The following is a 21,458-nucleotide window of genomic DNA, read 5'->3' as shown; positions in this document are numbered from 1 at the left end:
AAAGTTTGTTTTTCAACAAATCCCACAGCCGAATTTTGTTACAGATCTCTCTCCCTTTTCTGGCTCGTTTTTCATCGGAACAGAGAAATCTTAAGCGAAAATCGAAACAGTGGATGAAACCACTTGATAACTGAGTCATCAAGGACTCTCGAAGTAAGAGGTCACTAAATACTCGACAAAGGACATCTAACGACTCATTGTCCGGTGTAACGATTCTTCAGTAGAAAGGTGGAGGACAATGCCTGTAATTGGCACTCCTTGAAAGCTACCGAATCGAACTTGTTGCGGTCCACCAGTTGCGATAATTCCCGAGCAGAGCTGAGTTGAGGAAAAACCCAGTTGGAATAGGAGTGGGTGGTAAACCCCATGGAATAGTAATGGAAGCTCGGGCGAGAGTTCCACTTATTATACCTCGGCATTATGTAAATACCGGAAGGCTATTACAATTTTACAACTTACTAGCAGTAGCTTTATAGTTTCATCGCCAGAGGCTCATGATACTCAACTCGACTCGACTCCTTCCCCACATAAAATTCTTACTGGTCTTTTTTCATACCCGGAGCCCGAACCTCTTCAGCTTTTTTATTCCCGGCGAAACTATTTTAATTTTCAAAACCCTACACCAAGTCTGGCTCTGTCGCAAGACACATATTTCAGGGATTTCATTCTTTACCCATCCACCAACTGGTCCCGCCTTAGATTCGAGGTTAATATCCACCGCATTTTACATCCCACTCACAAAAGAATAACATTTTTTCATTCTGTCGCCCACATTTTTATTGTCTCGTATAATAATATAATAAAATTTTAACTATTAAGAATTCTTTTTGAGTTATTCCGTTTAATCAAATCGTTCTGAGTGTTATTTTCACCAGCGTGGCACAGATTCGTGACGGGTCATAATATTTAATTCCAAAAAACGCTCACAGATGGCGCTGTGCTTAATTTCTATTTATAAATAACTCAAAAATTGACCCAGAAATTCAAATTTTAATTCCAGCTTATTACGGCTAGTCCCTAAAAACTTAAATTCATAAACGTTAGCATCATACCTTTGGTTTAAAAAATAATCAATAGCTTGAAACGAAGCCTGTAAGAGCTCCCGTAGGTCGGAACTCATCAGTAAAATTGCCGGGCTTTCAAAAGGCTCTTTTGATTCCTCAATGACTGTAACTGGGATTAAACATCCAACAATTCCGATTTTCTTTAGCTTTTATTTATTATTATCATTCTCCTTTTAATCACATAAAGTGTAGTAGTTTTACAAGTAATTATTTTTAATAAATATCAGCAAGATTTTCCTTTCATATTTACTAGGGCAAAAGGTCAAAAGTCCTAAAAATGAGAAATGGTTAAGAAATATATTCTCGAGCTCTTTATTTCTCTGATACGAGTTTCAGCTTTCAACTGTTAAAACTCTTGTGTGAACTTCTCTTCGTTATTTTTTTTTAAATCCCAAAGGTTTATTTAGGGTATCTAAGTCTAGCTGCCGCTATTGGGAAGTGGGTAACGCCTGACGAGCAAGTACACCTTGTAATGTTGTTGGTGCGTCCCCAGACTTTTATACTCGGAGCTTTTCACCCTCAAGGATACACACTGCGTTCAGGTTTTTATAAAAAATTTCTCTGCTGTTAATGAGAATTTTTTTTAAAAATATATTAATAATATACTTATTTAAGCAAGTCATATTTTATCTTATCAATTTTTAAAGGGGAGGTTTTTTCGTATCACGCGGATTAATTACGCTCGATTTAACACCCTAGGTTATTAATCAACTGAAGTTGATTTTTAGATAACCGAATTTTGTTCAGAAGTTTCGAAAATCACACTTTTAATTCAACATATCGTAAAGAGTCCCTTTTTATTTAATATTATTTTCTGGGGTAAATATAAGAGATACGGAAACATGATAGAAATCTTGTAACGTTTAGGCGTGATTAAAGTTAGAAATTCTCATCAATTTTTGCACTTTTTAGAAACGGTCCTTAAAATTAAGAAATTAAAATTGTAAATTCTGGGTTAAATATCGAAGATACGCAAATATTCCTATCATTTTCTTGATATCTCTTATCATTTAGCGAAAATAATAATTTAAAATCACTTATTTAAACTTTCTAGGGACAGCCCTCGAAATGAACCAATTAAAATTTCAATTTCTGGGTTGAATATTGAAGATACAAACGTATCTTTATCAGTTTTTTGATATCTCTTATTATTGAGCCAAAATAATAATTTATTCTCAAACCCATGTCTATTTTATAGACTAGAAAAATTTTTATCTAAACTTAACACTATTTTTGTGCCGAATTTTTTGCAAAATCAAATTATGATTCAATTATAATTGTGATTTCTCGGTTAAATATTGAAGGTACGAAAAAATTCTAAGAGACCTTTTTCATAGAAAATTTAATTATCTATCGAAGATATTCCAATCATTTTTGTGATATCGGTTCTTAAAATAAATAAATTAAAATTGCAATTTTTGGGTTTAATATTTAAGAAACAAAAGTTTCTTTAACATTTTTTTATATCTCTTATCATTTAGCCGAATTAATAATAAAAAATCACTTTTTGAAACTTTTTAAGGATGGTCCTTAAAATCAAGAAATCAAAATTGCCATTTCTAGGTTAAATATTAAAGATACAAAAGTATCCTTATCATTTTTTCATATCTCTTATCATTTCGCTAAAATAATATTTTAAAATCACTTATTTTAATTTTTTAAGGACGGTCCGCAAAATAAAGAAATAAAAATTGCAATTTCTGGGTTAAATATTGAAGATACAAAAGTATCCTTATCATTTTTTTATATCTCTTATCATTTCGCTAAAATAATATTTTAAAATCACTTATTTTAATTTTTTAAGGACGGTCCGCAAAATAAAGAAATAAAAATTGCAACTTCTGGGTTAAATTTTGAAGATACAAAAGTATTCTTACTAGTTTTCTGATAAAAGTCTTAAAATTAAATCAGAACAAACCTAATGTAATTAATGTTTTTGTTTCAGATGGTGACAAGGACAAAGAAGATATTCGTCGGCGGATTGTCAGCGCCCACGACGCTGGAGGACGTCAAAAATTACTTCGAACAGTTCGGCCCGGTGAGTGTTTAACAAAAACATTGATAAATAATAATTACCAAACAAGTAGCCTATAAATGTTTAATGTGAATAAATATTATAATCAACGGGGATGAAGCGTGGATGAGGATAATGATCGTCAATCAGACACGTCGATATAACGAAATCCGTGGGTATATCTACATCTATATCTATATCTAAATCTATACCGCGAGAAGTGGTTTTATGTGAGCACGCATCAGTGAGTCTCGTGTTTCGGCTCTCGCTATCATCGTCATGATCACGCTTGAGAGTGTCACCATAGTCATTAAAGCCTCCCCTCGCATCAGCATCAGCATCCACTCGTCACAGTTCGTCGTTCGCCGTTCGGTGAATTCGAATCAGTAATTTCGCCACGTGCACCAGTAATCAGTAACGTCAATCCCCACCCAAAGTCATTGTCTGCTAAGCAATAGTTTCAGCCACACATATATTTCGCCGACTGCTAAACAGACCATAGACTATGCTGGATAAGGAGAGGGGGGGATATTCCAATTACACAGATTTATATCACTCGTTAATCAATTCGGGATTCACGATATTCCAATTATTTGCATCAAAGCACAATGCATCAACCTATATGGCTTACGATAAACTTTCAAGGGCGTCTTTCTCTACCGGCAACTTTCAGCATTCAATATTCCGGGGATGAAATATCTCAGCTAGTTTCGAGTTTCTAATCCAATGCATCGTTATCGATTGTTCAAACTTTGCATTTAGACGGTACCCAGGCTAAGAGTTGGTCAATCTTTGGTTTCTCTGATACTGCAATTATTGTTTTTGATATAAAGGTACGATTAATTTTAAGAATTTACTTTAATGAAGACTATTTTTTATTTAATATTATTTTCTGGAGTAAATATAAGAGATACGGAAACATGATAGAAATCTTGTAACGTTTAGGCGTGATTGAAGTTTGAAATTCTCATCAAATTTGGACTTTCTAGGAACGGTCCGTAAAACAGAGAAATCAAAATTGCACTTTCTAGATTCAATATTGAAGACACAAAAGTATCTTTATCCGCTTCTTGATATCTCTTATCATTTAGCGAAAATAATAATTTAAAATCACTTATTTAAACTTTTGAGGGACGGTCCGTAAAATCAAGTAGTTAAAATTGCAATTTCTGGGTTAAATGTTAAAGATACAAAAGTATCCCCATTATTTTTTTGATACCTCTTATTATTTAGCCATAATAATAATAATTAAAGTATTAAAATCCCTTTTTGAAACTTTTTAGAGACGGTCCTTAAAATCAAAGAATTAAAATTGCAATTTCTGGGTTAAAAATTGAAGATACAAAAGTATCTTTATCAGTTTTTTGATATCTCTTATCATTAAGCTAAAATAATAATTTAAAATCACTTATTTAAACTTTTTAGGGCCGGTCCTCAAAATCAAAGAATTAAAATTGCAATTTCTGGGTTAAATATTGAAGATACAAAAGTATCCTTATCATTTTTTTATATCTCTTATCATTTAGCCAAAATAATATTTTAAAGTCACTTATTTAGACTTTTTTGGAACGGTCCTTAAAATGAAGAAATTAAAATTGCAATTTCTGGGTTAAAAATTGAAGATACAAAAGTATCTATCAATTTTTCGATATCTTTTATTATTTAGCCGACATAATAATTTAAAAATGTAAAACCACTTTCCGAAAATTTTTCAGGGACGGTCCTTAAAATGAAAATGAAAATTATAAATTCTGAGTTAACTATTGAAGGTACAAAAAATTCACAAAGGACTTTTTTGTAGGAAATTTGATTCTTTTTCGAAAGTGTTATCATTTTTTTTGATATCTCCAACCGTTTAGGCACAAAAAGATACTCTCTGAGCATCTTAGAGTAATAATTAGTTAAAGTAACTTGAACTTCCTAGGCCTAGCTGAAGGATGACCCACATCGAAAGATACAATCTATCGCCGACTTTCCACCCCAACATCAATAGATCTCCCGTTGAGCAGCACATATACGGTATATAAACGCCTACGTTGGATATAAATACGCGCGAATGAAGATAACAGAGACGCGTATTGTGTGGGATTAATTTATTTGGTCGGGAAAAACGCGCTCAGGTGAGCTATATCTTGCATATCTACATCCACACAATAGATATAGAACAAAGACAATTGATAAATGTTGAGGCGCATGGATGTAGATGGGGTTGATGTAGATGCTGCAACGTTTGCCATTGATTCATATCTCGAGTGTTCTTGAATACGGACATGAAATCGAGATTAAATTACTTGCCATTGTATTAAATACCCGAGTGACACAATAAGCAGCGCAACTGCCAATCGATTAACCACTTTGTTTATTCACTGTTTTATTATCGGTATTAATTATTCAGAGGGAAAAAATTCAGCGGGGAACCAGGTCGAGGGGTGGTCACCCAGTACTTCAAGAGCTTAATTATACCTTTCATCTCGGTGATAGGGGCCGAGTCTGGGTTTAGGAGTGGGGGAGGGGGAACAGGTCTAAGTATGAGGATCAAGAAAACTCGGGTGAATGGCGAATCTCTCTCCCTCTCTCGCCGCGGGGTCCAAGTGCCGGTACTTAAGGTACCCGGCTACGAAATTAAGAAATTAAGAATTAATGCGACCCGGAAGCTGGCGATTTTCTCCAGTGTTTGATCTTTTAAATAAAACGTAAAAGGGTGAAGACTGTACATTTGAGATGTTGAGAAGTATTTTATAGAAGCCGAGAATACTTTATGGTATATTTAAGGCTTAATAGTTACTATTTTTAAGTTACTTTGCAGTTATTAACTTTCATTAAAGTTAGCTTTTATTAATTACAATGACTTTGTTAAAATCTTTAGTGCAAATTTAGTTTTTTATTGTGATTCAAATTTATAAAATTGACGCGTCTTAATTTTTTGAGTTAAGATTTAGTTAGTGTAAAAATACAAGTAAAATCAGAAAAAGCATTATTGTTAATAATATATATCGTATAATAAATAACAGCAGTAGAATTTACGTGTAAAACATTAAAAGTAAGGAGAAATATGATAAACTATAAAGTTTCGTAAAAGTGACGGCAATTTAAAACAATGTCGTCGCAAATACATGCCATTTGTAACCTCGGAGCTCCTTCTCTGCAGTAAAGTAGAGGTAGACATTATATCTTGTTATAAGTGTAGTTATATTTCTTGGAGCGGCGTAGAGAATAGCAAGCCGGATTTAACGGGGAAATCAGTAAATAAATAAATAAAAATAGTTTGACAAAGAATAAAGTCCTCGGATTATTCAGTCGGAGTAGTTCGGGATTGATTATTGATAGTCGGGCGATAAAAAAGCCAGTTTCCCTGTCGACTGGGATGGGAGCTCGGTAAACGCCGGAGTGATGCTGATGGTGTAGTTATAGCAGTGATGAACGCCCGTTCGTAAATCGAAATGATCATTGCCGGGAGAGAATCAAGGGGACCGAGGGGATCCAGAGGGTGAGATAGTCCACCCTTACTACCACTCCTGCTCCCGGTTTAGTTCTGGGGTGCTTTTACTCCGTTATTTATGGCCGGTCTTTATTCCAAACAAAGTCGACGAGGATTCTCGGCAATTTATTAATTTACCCCTACTTATGCTCCTACTTCGCCGTTTCCTCGTTTGTATAATCCTCGAGCAATCATTGCTACTGCATTCGGCTTACAGTTAACATTTTCGAGGCATTATTCCTCAAATTTTGTTTTAATGGACACTAGATTACTTTGTTATATCGAGCTAATTATTTTTATCAACTTTTTTTTATAAATGTGAAGATTATAGCTTCAGAGTGAGAGATATTGAAAAATAATAAGAATACTTTCAAAAGAAAATTAAATTTCCTACAAAAAAAGTATCCTATGATTTTTTCGTATCTTCAATATTTAATTCAAAATTTACAATTTTTATTTATTCATTTTGAGGACCGTCCTTAAAAAAGTTTATTTCGTAAAAAGTGATTTTAAATTATTATCATGGCTAAATGATAAGAGACATCAAAAAATTAATAAGAATCTTCAATATTTAACCCAGAAATTGCAGTTTTTATTTCTTCATTTTAAGGACCGTCCCTAAAAAAATTAAATAAGTGATTTTAAATTATTAGTTTGGATAAATGATAAGATATGTAAAAAAATGATGAGGATAGTTTTGTATCTTCAATATTTAACCCAGAAATTGCAATTTTAATTTCTTAATTTTGCGGACTGTCCCTAAAAAATCTAACACTTGATGTCAGAATTTCAAACTTTAATTACGCATAAACTATAAGAGATATAAAAAAACTAATCAAATACATTCGATAGAGAATTAAATTTCCTACAAAAAAGATTTCTTATTATTTTTTCATATCCAATATTTAATACAAAAAATTACAATTTTAGTTAATTAAAAATTATTTTGGTTAAAAAGTCCAATAACAATATTGAAAATAAAACAATATCCCTATTTTGCCTCCAAAAAATCACAAAACGCAGATCTATTTAAAGTATCATAAAAATATAATTCTGTAAGTAGGATAAATGTAATATTTATAGTTATCGATAGGAATTAAAATATTAAAGAGAGTATTTATTCGAATATATAGGTTGAAAAGTCCGTTAGTAAAGCAGATCGTGAAAGTTTAATAGGATTAAAATCATTCAGCGGAAGTATGAATGTAAAATTAGCTTTGAATTAATATATCGATTTGAATTTTCTATCTAATACTTTTCCCTCTTGTTTTTGTGCCTACCTGGGTAGTGAACAAATAAATTTAATTATTACGTTTTATGTCAAAAATATACGAGACAAATTGAAAGACGCGTTACTACAATGCCGGATTGTATTACTCGGCAGTATTATAAAAATAATAATAGCGTTATGGGCTTAAAACGCTCTCACCCCTCACCCCTGTCTCACTCGTTCCCCCCTCTCCTCCAGTGGAGTGTGCTCGAGCGGCAAATATTTGCTGGATAAACATTCATGGATTCAATGTGGATTTAAAATTTTTTGCGGCGTCATCTCGTTCCATATTATCCACTGGGTTTTACTATTTTTCGCCCGATCCTTTGTCATCTCGACTACCAGCCTCAGCCGCGAAACACCGGTTTCGCTTTTACAAACATTATTTTTCTGTATGATTTTTAAAAATAATAAAAAAACAATCTGACTTTTTAAATTTTACTCTCGAGATTTAACGTCGAGTCTGTTAGTGATTAGTGTCCTCATTACCGGAGACACTAATGACTCTTGCCACAAGACAAAAGCTGCTACGTGTCGGGACTTTTTAAAATAATTCCTGAATTAAAGGATTTTATGGTCCTGGACTTGAATCACTGCTTTTTATTGTTTAATTTACATTTTTACCGGACTTATTCACTTGATAATTATTACACAGTAATTTTGTTAAACCACTAATGATTTAAAAAAAATTAAATAGTAATTTTTAACTTTAATATTAAAATTAAAAAAAAAAAACTACAAAATACCTTTTTTATAGAATTCAATTCTCTATCAAAGATGTCCTTATCATTTTTTGGATATCTGTAATCATTTAGGCTTAGTTGAAGTTTGAAACTCAATCAATTTTTGGACTTTTTAGGGACGGTCCCCAAAATGAAGAAATTAAAATTGCAGTTTCTGGGTTAAATATTGAAGATACAAAAGTAGCCTTACCATTTTTTTTATATATCTTATCATTTAGCCAAAATAATAATTTAAAAATTTTAAATCACTTTTTAAAACTTTTTAAGGACGGTCCGTAAAATGAAGAATTAAAAATTCTCATTTCTGGGCTAAATATTGGAAGTACGAAAAAATATTAAGAACCCTTTTTTTATAGGAAATAAAATTTTCTATCGAAAGTATTCCCATCATTTTTTTATCTCTAACTGTTGAGCTATAATTGATGTTAAAAGTTTCACATAAAAAAGAAACTTTATAAATGCAACAGTACCAAAAACTAAAAAGTTAAAATTCTCCGGTAATCTCAGTTGGTAAAAATCCACGTGTCAGGAAAGCATAACTACGGTAAAGTTGCATTCGCAAATCTAGAGTCAACGAGGACCGCGTCATTGTCCATAAACTATATAACACTACTCCTGCGAAACTCGGTTTTCTGGCGCCCATTTAGATAAACTCGTAATCTAGACGACATTTCCTACAGTGAAATATTCCCTGGGGTCGAGCTCCTCGCTCCCTTCGCTACAAAACCCACCACTAGTAAAAGCGAAAGCAGAAGCGTCTCCGAGCCCCCGTGTCCAAGAAAATCATAAAACTTTTTGTTCAAGCGCACTTAATCATCCTCGAGATTTATTAAAACCTCAAGATGATCAGATGAAAAATTTAAAAAAGTTCAACCTGGAGGGGAACGGGTTTATCGCTTAAACTTTAGCTAAATGTTTTTCGCAGCAGGAATATATTCCGAGTCGAGAAATCATCAGAGACCTAGGGGCAGGAGATAGCCGATCCAACCCTTGGCCACTTATTGCTACTCACCAGTATTTGCATAAACAAATTCAACTAGGGCGACTCCATTTCCAGTTGGTCCTTTCTCTCTCTCTCTCAGTAACGCCCGAAATTATATAAAACCTCCGATACAATTTGTGTAATTCTCATCATACTTGTTAATACCGCCGACTAAATTACTTAAATAACTTACTGCTGCTTCAGATGTTATTTTAAATATTTAAGCTAGTTATTTTGAAAGCTTTCTCAATCATTACTGCTTTCTACTTACTCTTTTGTGGATTAATTCAAGTTTTTACACTCTTAGGATAATAATGTCCTAAAAAATCAAAATTTCTTGCAAATGGTTGTCTAAATCTTCAGGAAGAATACACAATAAAAAATTTGGCGTTAAAAATTTTTGTGTTCAATGTTTAACACTTTTTTTAATTCTATATTTGCGGACCGTCCCTAAAAAGTCCGAATTTCGTGCAAATAGTGTTCTAAATCCCCAGGAAGAATATACAGTGAGAAAATTTTGCGTTAAAAATTTTTGTGTTAAATTTTTAACACTTTTTAAATGCTTTATTTTGCGGACTGTCCCTAAAAAGTCTAAATTTCTTGCAAATAGTGCTTTTAATCTCCAGGAAGAATATACAGTGTAAAATTTGAAGTTGAAAATTTTTGTGTTAAATATTTAACACTTTTTAAATGCTTTATTTTGCGGACTGTCCCTAAAAATCCAAATTTCTTGCAAATAGTGTTCCAAATCTCTAGAAAAAATACCAAAAAAATCTCTATTAAATTCCCAAATACCCCATCTAAGTTTCTGAATGAACATTCAGATCAGAATGTTAGCCGGATCGCGTGAGAATAATACAGAGGGGTGCGTTTAACCTGGTGTCCCCTTGCCGGGAAATGAGCGGGCTTCGTTTGGAGATACTCCCATGAGGAAATAACGTTGGGAATGTCCCGTGGTGAGGGACGAAGCAGCTACAACAGAAACTACAACACTGACTACTGTCACGAATGAGGTTAAAATCCAATAGTCTGGGCAAGCGAAGCCCCAAGGGTTGATTTTACACAAGGGTTGTCACCCTTGGAGTTACAACCAAGCTGAATTTCGAATCTCTCTTGACAATTTCTATCGAAAATGATGACCAAAAGTCATTTAGATATTTTTATTTTATTTTTTTTCTATCTATCTATTTCGCGAAAGATAAATATCGCGGGCTTATAAACAATGGCGTAGATAAAACCAAAAAAAAACATTTGATTATCACACGTGATCAGTGTTTACCCATGGACGCATAGATTGTATAGAGGTGGTGTCGTATTTTATACCCGATTTCCAGTAGCGGGAGCGGCCATTTCTTCTCTGTTTATCCACGGTTCATGGTCTCGTGATTTTTCCGCAGCGTCGCTTTGTCGCAGCACATCCGGCCGCTTCCGGTACGCCCGGGACCGGAAGCAAGATGGCCGACGTGTCGGCGACCGGGGGATCAAAACAGAAATGGAATAGAAAGAGAAACACCAGAGAAAGTTTCATTGGTAGCGACTATGGCGCCGCTATGAAATATTTCCGGAAAGGCGAAAACGTACGCAAGGACGCACCAACTTTTCCAGTCTTTTTTCCTGCCCGAGGGAAATTCACGCGGAATCTTTCGCCTGAGTAACTTTACACTCACACTTACTTCTTGCCCTTCCGGCCTTCGACCTTCATCGGTCTTAAATTAACGATAGCTCTCTTTTTAGGTGCTAGATTCATCACACCTCCCCTTTCCCAATAGGCAGAAAGTTTGATAATGCATCACGGATTCAACTGTTTAAACATTTAATGTCAGGAAGGAGGAGTTTTAGTTTAAAGATTAAAGGTCGGAGTTAAAACTAGGGCAGATGCCTGAAACTTAACACTGAGAATAAAACTGTCAGACGTGTATCATAGTGACGTTAGCAAATCCATGAATATTTTATTCCTGGTAGTTCCGCAATTAGAAAACCTCTTCCGAGTCTCTTTTTCTCTTTTATCATTATTGTGCCTGTCATTAATTTTAAAAAACTCGTTACTATTCATATAATCAATTTGCTAACTAACTATTTAGCATCTACCCCTCGGATGACGAGGAAAATAATCCACGGGAGCAACTACAGCAACTACAGCCTTGGTACTTTCGAGGAATTCATTCAGTATTCGTTTTCTATCAACTGACTTTCATTTGCATCGTTTGCGTAGCTCTAGTGAATTTTGCTCCAACTTGCAAAGCAAAATCAGAAAATAGACGAGTTAAAGGTGTTCAATTGACCCTAGATGTCGATGATCAATCCTTAGGTAATTTTTGATGATTCTTCTGAATTTTAGAAGCAAGAATTCCAAGATAAAACAAAAGGACGGTCCTCAAAGATGATATTAAAAAATAAAGAGCTTACCTGACACTCGTCCTGCCACTAGAAGTGTCGGATTTTTATGATCCAGCTGAATATTTGACTTGCGAATGCGATAGTAGGTTTCGCGTGTTCCTTCTCTTAAGCAATAAAACTTCCGTAAGTCGACTAGTTTTCCACTCAGCGTCACTTTTAATGAGACAATAAAGTCACCCCCTTCCAGGAAAGACTACCCGAGTGACAAAGGCGAGGAATTTGCTAACTGCTTTTTCTGGCGTTTAATCGGAGGTATGCAAGTTGTTGGATTTGCCATCAGGTATTTTCCGTCTGGGGAATTGGTAACTCATTTCGACGGTATCGATGTTGATTCCCCCGGAGAATCACCGACCACACCTTGGAAAATCGAAATAACGCAATTAAAATTTTAATCAGGTAATTGATTTTATGATAACCAGTAAAGAATTAGCTGGAGCGAGAATCCCGAAAAAAGGCTATCGATTTTAGCTGTGTTGGACAGTGACTAATGATGGGCGTTCAACACTTCAGCGAGCAGCTTCTCGGTTCTTGTACGCCCTCTTTAATGTCTCTTATCAATTAAAAATTATTCGAGACTCCGATAATGGATGCAAGAAGCAACCTTGGTCTTATCTACCAACAATTATAAGACATCGACAATCTGGAGTTGATTTAACTCGAGGACAGTGATTGTCCAAACATTAAACAAGTGATTGTTGTTGGGAATAAGAGATTAATGAACAGGGACTAGAAACTGAGGAAACTTCCGAGTACGTGGGTACACGTCTGAGTTGCTCCTTGGACATCAATGAAAACTCGGGTGGCTTTGACTGGGACAGTTTGCTGTTGCCTTAGAGTAATCCGAGCGCATACAATCAACCCCTGGCAGTTGAAGTTACCCAAACTCTGACCAGGCAAACAGAAGGAACAGCTCTGGCTATTATCTTTTCCAAGGAGCTAATGAACGCTGGTAGGTTTATTCACTGTCGCAGTTGTCCATCTGATCAATGTGGAGGAGCACGAAAGCAAATAAAATCTCCGGAGTTTCATCCAGACTTGGTGGAAGTAGACGCGGGTGTTAATTACGCCTAGATGCCGCCGCTATGAAAGGTACCGAGCGCCGGTCGCGAGATAACGTTTTCAATTACCTGCAGGATGCAAAGCTGTTATGAGTTCCCGAGCTTATGGGGTGGGGCGATGAGCCAAGATCTCGGAACTGAAGATGAGCCCGCGTGTCCTACCGAGATAAAACCAACCTTTTCTATCGATAAAGATAAATTCTATTAGAAATTGGTGATCAATAGGCTCCTGGGAGTCTTTCTTGTGGATAAAGTTACGGAATTTTAATTATTTAAACGAGTTTTTGTAATAGAAAATTGGAATTAATTCTTAAGGCTGTTTTTTTGGATCAGAAGCTAAAACTATCATTATTTTAGTCGTTTTTATGTAATTAAAAGTCATAACAATGCCAAAAATGACAAATTTTGAAGCTTAAGACAACTTTTCATGAAAAAAGTTCATGAAAATCAATCTTGAGGTTTTTTTTATGATTTTGAAGCTTAATTTATATTACTTTAATAGTTTTCAAGTGACTAAAGTCTTTAATCGCGCCAAAAGTGTCAAATTTCGAAGCTTAAGGCAAGTTTTCATCAACAAATTATCATGGAATTTGATCTCAGAGCTTTTTTTATGATTTTGAAGCTAAATTTTTATTACTTAAGTAGTTTTTATGGAACTACAGTTTTAAAAACTTCAAAAATGATGAATTTTGAGGCTTAAGGCAAGTTTCCATAAAAAATCTTTATGAAAATAAAACTTTAAGTTTCTTTTTATGCTTTTTAAGCTAAATTTACATTACTTTAGTAGTTTTTATGCTGCATAAGTCATCTAAATAACAAAATTTAAGCCTTAAGGCAAGTTTTCATCAATAAAATCAAACCTTAAGGCTTCTTTTCATGATCTAAAAGCTAAATTAGAAAAATTATGACTGCTTCTATGTTATTTAAGTCATTGAAACATTTAAAATGATAAAATTTTGAGCTTAAGGCAAGTTTTCATAAAAAATGTTCATAAAAATCAACTCTAAGGCTTGTTTTTAAGGCTTAGAAGCTAAATTCACATGATTTGATGCTTAGAAAAGCGTAAGAAAAATTTTGAGAACTAGAAAATCAATCTTAAGACACTTTTTGAATAAAACTATTAATTTTCGTAGCTTTTAATTTATCAAAATTTTTTTGTGGTGATAACAATCATGTCTTTGAAAAATTAACTACTGAAGCAAAATCCGTCATCTGTTTGGGTGATTTATAATGCTCCGGAAAACTTAAACAGGTTATTTTATATTTGGATGAATTCGCCCTTATGATGTGTATGTTAAAGCTCCCATGAGATGCCAGCTACTCGAGGGATATACATTTTCCTAACGCTGGTAGCTCCTGCCGCTGACATCATATTTATCTCCGTAACTAAGCGATTACGGCACACGCTGGAAAAAGTGCTAGCTTCAACCACTCCCTCCAGGATTTATTGTGCAGCTAGTGCTCTGGCTGAGCTATTTAGTCCGAAGCAAGATTATCACCAAGAACAGAGTTAGAAATCGTGAGTCCGTTTAAACAACGATTGATGAGCAGTCACCTGGTGATTGACAACGCCCGGAGTAATCAAACTTGTGCTAGTTGATGTATAGGTTCTCTCTGGCATCCTCGGCTGGTAAAATCAAACTCTAGAATCTTCCCAGGTGATCTACGACTGGATAGTTTCAAGTTACGCTGCAGAAAAGTTTGTTCGGCCATTCCTGAGGGACTTCAACCGGCAGCCGCTATTCTGGCTTACAACTTCTTGGGTAGTAACTTTTTATCCAACACTCACGACTATTTATTACCAACTATTAGATCTTGGGTCTTCCTTTGACACTTTTGACTTTTCGGTCAAAAGTTGCCGTTACAGTTACGGATATAGTCGAGTGATTAATCGATGACTGACGGTAAATCGAAAATTCCTATCTAGACAATAAACCAGAGTTATTAAGTTTTAATAATTAACCACAAAGTTAATTGCACGATCGGATTTAAAATTCAGGCAATCTGTCAATCTGTTTGATGGTATTGCTGTGAATATTTTATTCAAAATTTATTCAATGGTATTTTTAATCGAGAAAATCAGATGTTGGTGAATTAAATTATTTAAACGGTGATTCATTTGAAATGTTCATTACACATTCTCTTGGTGGAAATTCCAACGCACTTTAACTCTCCTGTTTTCCATTGTACTGTTACGGGTTCCAATTAAAAATACTTTTAAAGAGGTTACACGGGCGAGAACTCGCTTGTTACATCGGTCACGTACCAACGGGTTCAAATTGTCTCTAATAAAGACCTTTTCAGCTATTTGCATTTTTTAAAGCTACAAACCCGGCTCTTGATCTGGATGGAATTAGAAATTTATCTAGGCTTAATATTTTTTAAGGCGCTAAATAGAAATTGGCCTTTAGGTAGCCCTATAACGATAATTAACTAATTAAATCGCTCTATAAATATTTAACATACCTCAAAGTCCTTTATTTAAGCCTTAAGGCAGGTTTTGATTAATTTATCCTCATAGAAATCAACCTTAAGCCTTCCTTTAGTGATTTGAAACCCAAACGACATAATTTTGATAGTTTGTATGGCTTTAAAGTCTTTTAAACACTTAAACTGACAGTATATGAAGCTTAAGGCAAGTTTTCATCAATAAAGGCTCATGAAAATCAACCTTTGAGCTCATTTTTATGATAAAGAAGCTCAATTTACCTTACTTTGATGTTATAAAAGTCACTAGGACACTCAAAACAGCATAATTGAAAGCTTAAGGCAAGTTTTCATGAAATAATCATCAATAGGAATCAACTTTAAAGTATTTTATCGATTATTTACGGACTTTTAGCTATTATAGGGATCAAAATGAACAATTCCAAGCAGTAAATTAGTAACAATCGATGCATAAGAAGCTTAAAGCTAATTTTCATCAATAGATGCTCATAAAAATCAACCTTTAAGCTCATATTTATTATTGAAAAGCTCAATTTACCTTGATTTGATGTTATAAGAGCCATTATCACATTCAAAAAGACAAAATTGAAAGCTTAAGGCAAGTTTCCATGAAATAATCATCAATAGAAATTAATTTTAAAGTATCTTATCGATTATTTATGGATTTTAAGCTATTATAGGGATCAATATGAACAATTTCAAGCAGTAAATTAGTAACAATCGATGTGTAAGAAGCTTAAGACGAATTTCCATCAATAAAGGTTCATAAAAATCATCCTTTAGGTTCTTTTTTATGATTGCGAAGGGTAATTTACCTTACTTTGATGTTATAAGAGCCATTAGGACATTCGAAAATACCATATTGAAAGCTTAAGGCAAGTTTCCATGAAATAATCATCAATAGAAATCAATTTTAAAGTATCTTATCGATTATTTACCGATTTTAAGCTATTATAGGGATCAAAATGAACAATTTTAAGCAGTAAATTAGTAACAATCGATGTGTAAGAAGCTTAAGACGAATTTCCATTAATAAAGGTTCATGAAAATCAACCTTTAGGTTCATTTTTATGATTGAGACGCTCAATTTACCCTAATTTGATGTTATAAGAGCCATAAGGACATTCGAAAAGACAAAATTGAAAGTTTAAGGCAAGTTTCCATGAAATAATCATCAATAGGAATCAATTTTAAAGTATCTTATCGATTATTTACGGACTTTAAACTGTTATAAGGATCAAAATGAACAATGCAAAGCATTTAATTAATAACAATCGATGCATAAGAAGCTTAAGGCGAATTTTCATGAATTCCAGCCTTCAGATTTCGAGTGAATAGCTTGAGTAGGAGCACTCAAACAATTTAGCGGTTCAAATAGGTCAAGAAGTTTGTCCAGAACAATGAATAGAAGCTGTAAATGTAATAATAATTGAAGGTGCCAGCTAGCAGTACGCATGGTAATTACCTTTGTTCGAGGACATAAATTGCCGAGGCTCCATTTGAGTTTTCAATTGGACATGAGTCCAAGTAGCACATACGGGCGAATAAAAGCCTGGAAGAGAAAGTGGAAAGGGTAAAGAGAGCATGAGGAGGTTTAAAGTGAAGTGAGAGGGTGGATTTCGGCATAATGTGCTTCCGGCGATGTCACGGCTGCATTAGGGGCTGTTTCGTGAGTGAGCGTAAGCAGAATAAGAGCACGCTCGCTGTTGGGTTGTGGGTTGAGAAAAAGGAGGGAGGGCTGTTAGCTAGTGAGGAACAGCTCGTAAGAAGAGAATGAGGATCCGAGCTGGAGTCCTGGAGGATGTCAGTTAAGCTTGCGGTGGAATATACAACCTACCTACGAGGGAAAGAGACCCATCCTGGATCTGCATATTTAGCTAAGGGTCGCGTTGCGGCCATTGGAATTGCAAAATCCCAAATTGGACTTGTTCGAGTCACCCAACCAGGCGGACGGGCTCGTCCAAACTTTTCGAATTAACTGCAAGCCTGATATACACTTCCACATCATTCATATACACGTCGTGTCTGTCGTGGTGATTCGCGGTGCGATGGAACGACGAGTAAGAGCGCCTAAGACGATTTCGAGAAATAATTCGAGGAAATTGATGTTACCTTAGTCTCGGTAATGTAAACTTTGGCACACTTTACCGACGGAAATGTGCCTCAAGCGGGATTTTTGAATATTTGAGTCCTGTTGGGACTTGGGGACAGAAAAAAAGAATTATTTGTCTTAAATAAATCAATTTATTTGAGTCGTTTTTTTAAATATTTCCTTATAACTATATACATTTGGTACAAGTAAATATAACAGTTCACCATGAATAAACTATTTATTCTACGCAACTAAATCGCTCAAATATATATTTACCAGAAGTAAATATTTATTTGGCCATATCCAAATATCTTATATATTTAGCACAAATAAATATTATTTCGATCAAATATTTCTTTTTTCTGTATAATTAAGCTTTTAAAAAATGATAAATCATCAAAAATTCGATCCCCAACCTCACAAAATCTTCCAAAAACCTCTTCTAGAGCCTTCATAAAAATCTTCCCTCCTAAAAGTGATCCCAAGAACCTCCTCAAATTATAAAAGGCGTCGGTATAATTATAGCAGTTTCTAAGCGAATTAAAAATAATGGATGTTTACAAAATCCCATTTGTTTTGGAAGATTGGGTTTTATGGTAATCAAGAAACGTCAGTTGACACTTAATGACTAATTGTTTTACACGGACTTGACGAAAATCCACCTAGGAGGAGCTCTTAAGCGAACTAAGAGTAAGAGCTTCCATCAGACTTTATCGCGATGTTTTCGCGCCAGGGAATATCGAATTAACGTCGACGTCGTGAGCCCCCTTTCCTATCTAAGCACTTTTCCTCTTACCAGGCATTAAATCACAACCTAATTTTCTACAAAGTTTTTCCGTGTACCACAAGTGTAAAATAAAAACTCTAAAAAATAAAATAAATTATTAAATCACGTGATAATGCAAAATCGATTGCGTTAGATCACGTCAGATCTTACAAAGGAACCACAAACGTAGTTATATCGACACGATCTAATTTCTTAGAGTGTTGACCTAAGAAAAGTGAGCTCAATAGCGGCAGCCTACAAAGCGAGGTGAAAAATAACGGAAGGATCTGAGGCAAGGTGCTGGAAAACAAATAAAAGAAAAAAAATTCTAGCAAACTGGAAAGTAAGCGAGGGATAAGCTCCGACGCAACAAACTTCTCTAAGCCACTACTTTAATTAATTGCGAAATTTTCCCGAGCTTTTGTTGACTAGCGGATCTAAAAGAGCATCATCCTTGGGAAGTTATTTAAAAAGTGTAAATTGCACGTCAATTTGCGTCCGAACTTTTTGCTTTAATCATTTTTACTCTGCTGATGATTTCCCAGTTAGGATTGATTAAGTGCCGCTATCACCGAAAAACACCCTGCTAGTTTCCCAATGCAGCTTTTTGCGCGAGAGGCATTGAATCTGCCGAGGGACTGAAAAACCTCGATCGATTGAATCACTTAGGAGCAACCCCTCGGCCAATCTTTGATATTGCTCGAGTATATGTCATTGTCCCTTTACGAAGAGATGGCTCTGTCTTCTACCCTCGCTCGCTTTGTTACGGAGTTTATCAATGAGATTGCTCAGACTTTCGGGAATATTTACTTGAAATCTGTTTTATTCAATATTTAACCCAGAAATTGCAATTTTGTTTTCTTCATTTTAAGGACCGTCCTAAAAAAATTTAAATAAGTGATTTTAAATTATTATTTTGGCTAAATAATGAGAGATATCAAAAAAATGATAAGGATACTTTTGTATCGTCAATATTTAACCCAACAATTGCAATTTTAACTCCTTCATTTTAAGGACTGTCCCTAAAAAGTCTCAAAAAGTGATTTTAAATTTTTAAATTACTATTTTGGCTAAATAATAAGGATACTTTTGTATCTTTAATATTAAACCCATAAATCGCAATTTTAATTTCTTGATTTTAAGGACCGTCCTTAAATAGTTTCAACAAATGATTTTAAAATTTTAATTAATTATTATGGCTAAATGATAAAAGATATAAAAAAACGATAAGGATACTTTTATATCTTCAATATTCAACCCAGAATTTACAATTCAAATTTCTTCATTTCGCGGACCGTCCCTAAAGTCAAAAATTTGATGACAAACTTCAAACTTAAATTACGCCTAAACAATAAGAGATATCGAAAAAATAACAAGAACACTTTCGATAAAGAATTAAATTTTTTATGAAAAAGGTCTCATAATTTTTTCATATCTCTTTTAATTATAGCGTATTAAGAGACTTCCTTTTAAAGAATTGAAATCAATGAAAGTGATACTCTTTAATTTAAAATCCTCACAAATAAAAAAAAGCATTGACAACCACGACTAAAAGAACATGGCGGATGAATAGAACAAAATGGCTTTAGACTCTTGGATGATATAAAAAATAATTGCCACCATTATAAACCAAGCGAACATAAAAAGCAGAAGCATAAAGAGGTGAGATAACGACATTAAATTAATAGTCTAGGACACAAATTACTCGTATTTATCTCCCTCGGCAAACCAGTGTGTGTTGGCGTCTAAATACACAGATATATAGATAGCTGGATGACGGTACCCTCGCTCAGAACGTGATTACAGGTTAATCAGAATTAATTAAGTGTCTTAGCTCGGGCCAGAGCATGAACGTCGGTACTTGATTACGTGTGACGTGTCAAGTGTCTTGGCTCTTCCTTCTGGTGCGTTTTTATTAACAACAAACTCTTGAGCGATCTTAATTAATGATATGCATGTGCATGCCTTGACTATCTCTATATAAATATATAAAATATATAAAAGCTAAATATAAATAATTAATCTATTGAATTTATTCCCCAAAATTAGGAATTAAAATTCTCCTATTAATTATTGCCTTGATAATTGTCTCGGACGGAGGACGGGGCTGAAGACGTCCAATTGTCGCCGAGGGCTCAAAAATAAGGGTAGCAAAAATAACCCACTTGCAATTACCGGGCTCTACAATTACCGAGCGCGAGTTTGTCTCCCCAAGGTGCCGGATGAGCTTTCGAGCCCAAGATTTGAGAGCACTCTGTGACCCGACGGCTTGTTAGTGGCGAGGATTTTCGTATGTCTGTGTCTGTCTCATATTTTCTTATTTAATTAGGCGGCTCTTGGTACGGCGACATTGTTACACCGAGCTACTTCTCCGCTTCATTTTTCCTCGATACGTGCTCAAGTCCAGCTGACAAAGCTTTCTTTTGTAATGGATAAGATCATCCCTAAAATTTTTCTTTGCTAATGGAAGTCGAAAGAATACAGCTTTCATTATTCATGTCATTTTTAAGGTTAAGTATTGAAGTAACGAAAAAATCATGATACTTTTTTTGTAGAAAATCAAAGTTTCTATCGAAAGTATTCTTATTATTTTTTCGATATCTCAAACCATTCGTTCATAATTAATAATTGAAAATATAAGAACATTTTTCACGAAATCAGCCTTTTTAGGGACTGTTCTCAAAATGAAGAAATTAAAATTGTAAATTTTGGGTTAATTATTAAAGATACAAAAGTATTATTATCATTTTCATATATATCTCTTATCATTTAGCCAAAATATTAATTTAAAATCACTTATTTAAATTTTTTACGGACAGTCCTTAAAACGAAGAAATTAAAATTGCAATTTCTGGGTTAAATATTGAAGATACAAAAGTATCCTTATCATTTTTTTGATATCTCATATTATTTAACCGAAATAATAATTTAAAATCAATTTTTAAAACTTTTTAGGGACAGTCCTGAAAATTAAGAAATTAAAATTATAATTTCTACGTTAAATATTGAAGATACAAAAATATTTTTATAATTCTTTTGATATCTTTCATCATTTAGCCAAAATAATAATTTAAAATCACTTTTTATAACTTTTGAGGGACGGTCCCTAAAATGAAGAAATTAAAATTGTAATTTCTGGATTAAAT

General features: G+C 34.1%; 1 protein-coding gene across 6 annotated transcripts in view; it reads left to right on the top strand.

Moving 5' to 3' along the window:
* The window catches only part of LOC123264899 (RNA-binding protein Musashi homolog Rbp6), a 348,561-nt gene that overhangs the window by 238,644 nt on the left and 88,459 nt on the right, over positions 1-21,458 (top strand). For all 6 annotated transcript variants that reach the window (XM_044728425.1, XM_044728424.1, XM_044728423.1 and 3 more), the window contains one exon: positions 3,010-3,102. In XM_044728425.1, coding sequence (XP_044584360.1) covers positions 3,010-3,102 — 93 coding nt within the window. The remainder of the gene's footprint in view (positions 1-3,009; positions 3,103-21,458) is intronic.

The sequence above is a fragment of the Cotesia glomerata genome, linkage group LG5 (genome assembly GCF_020080835.1).
Source record: "Cotesia glomerata isolate CgM1 linkage group LG5, MPM_Cglom_v2.3, whole genome shotgun sequence".
NCBI lineage: Eukaryota > Metazoa > Arthropoda > Insecta > Hymenoptera > Braconidae > Cotesia > Cotesia glomerata.
The sequence above is the reverse complement of the archived record's forward strand: the minus strand, read 5'-3'. Positions and strand labels throughout refer to the sequence as shown.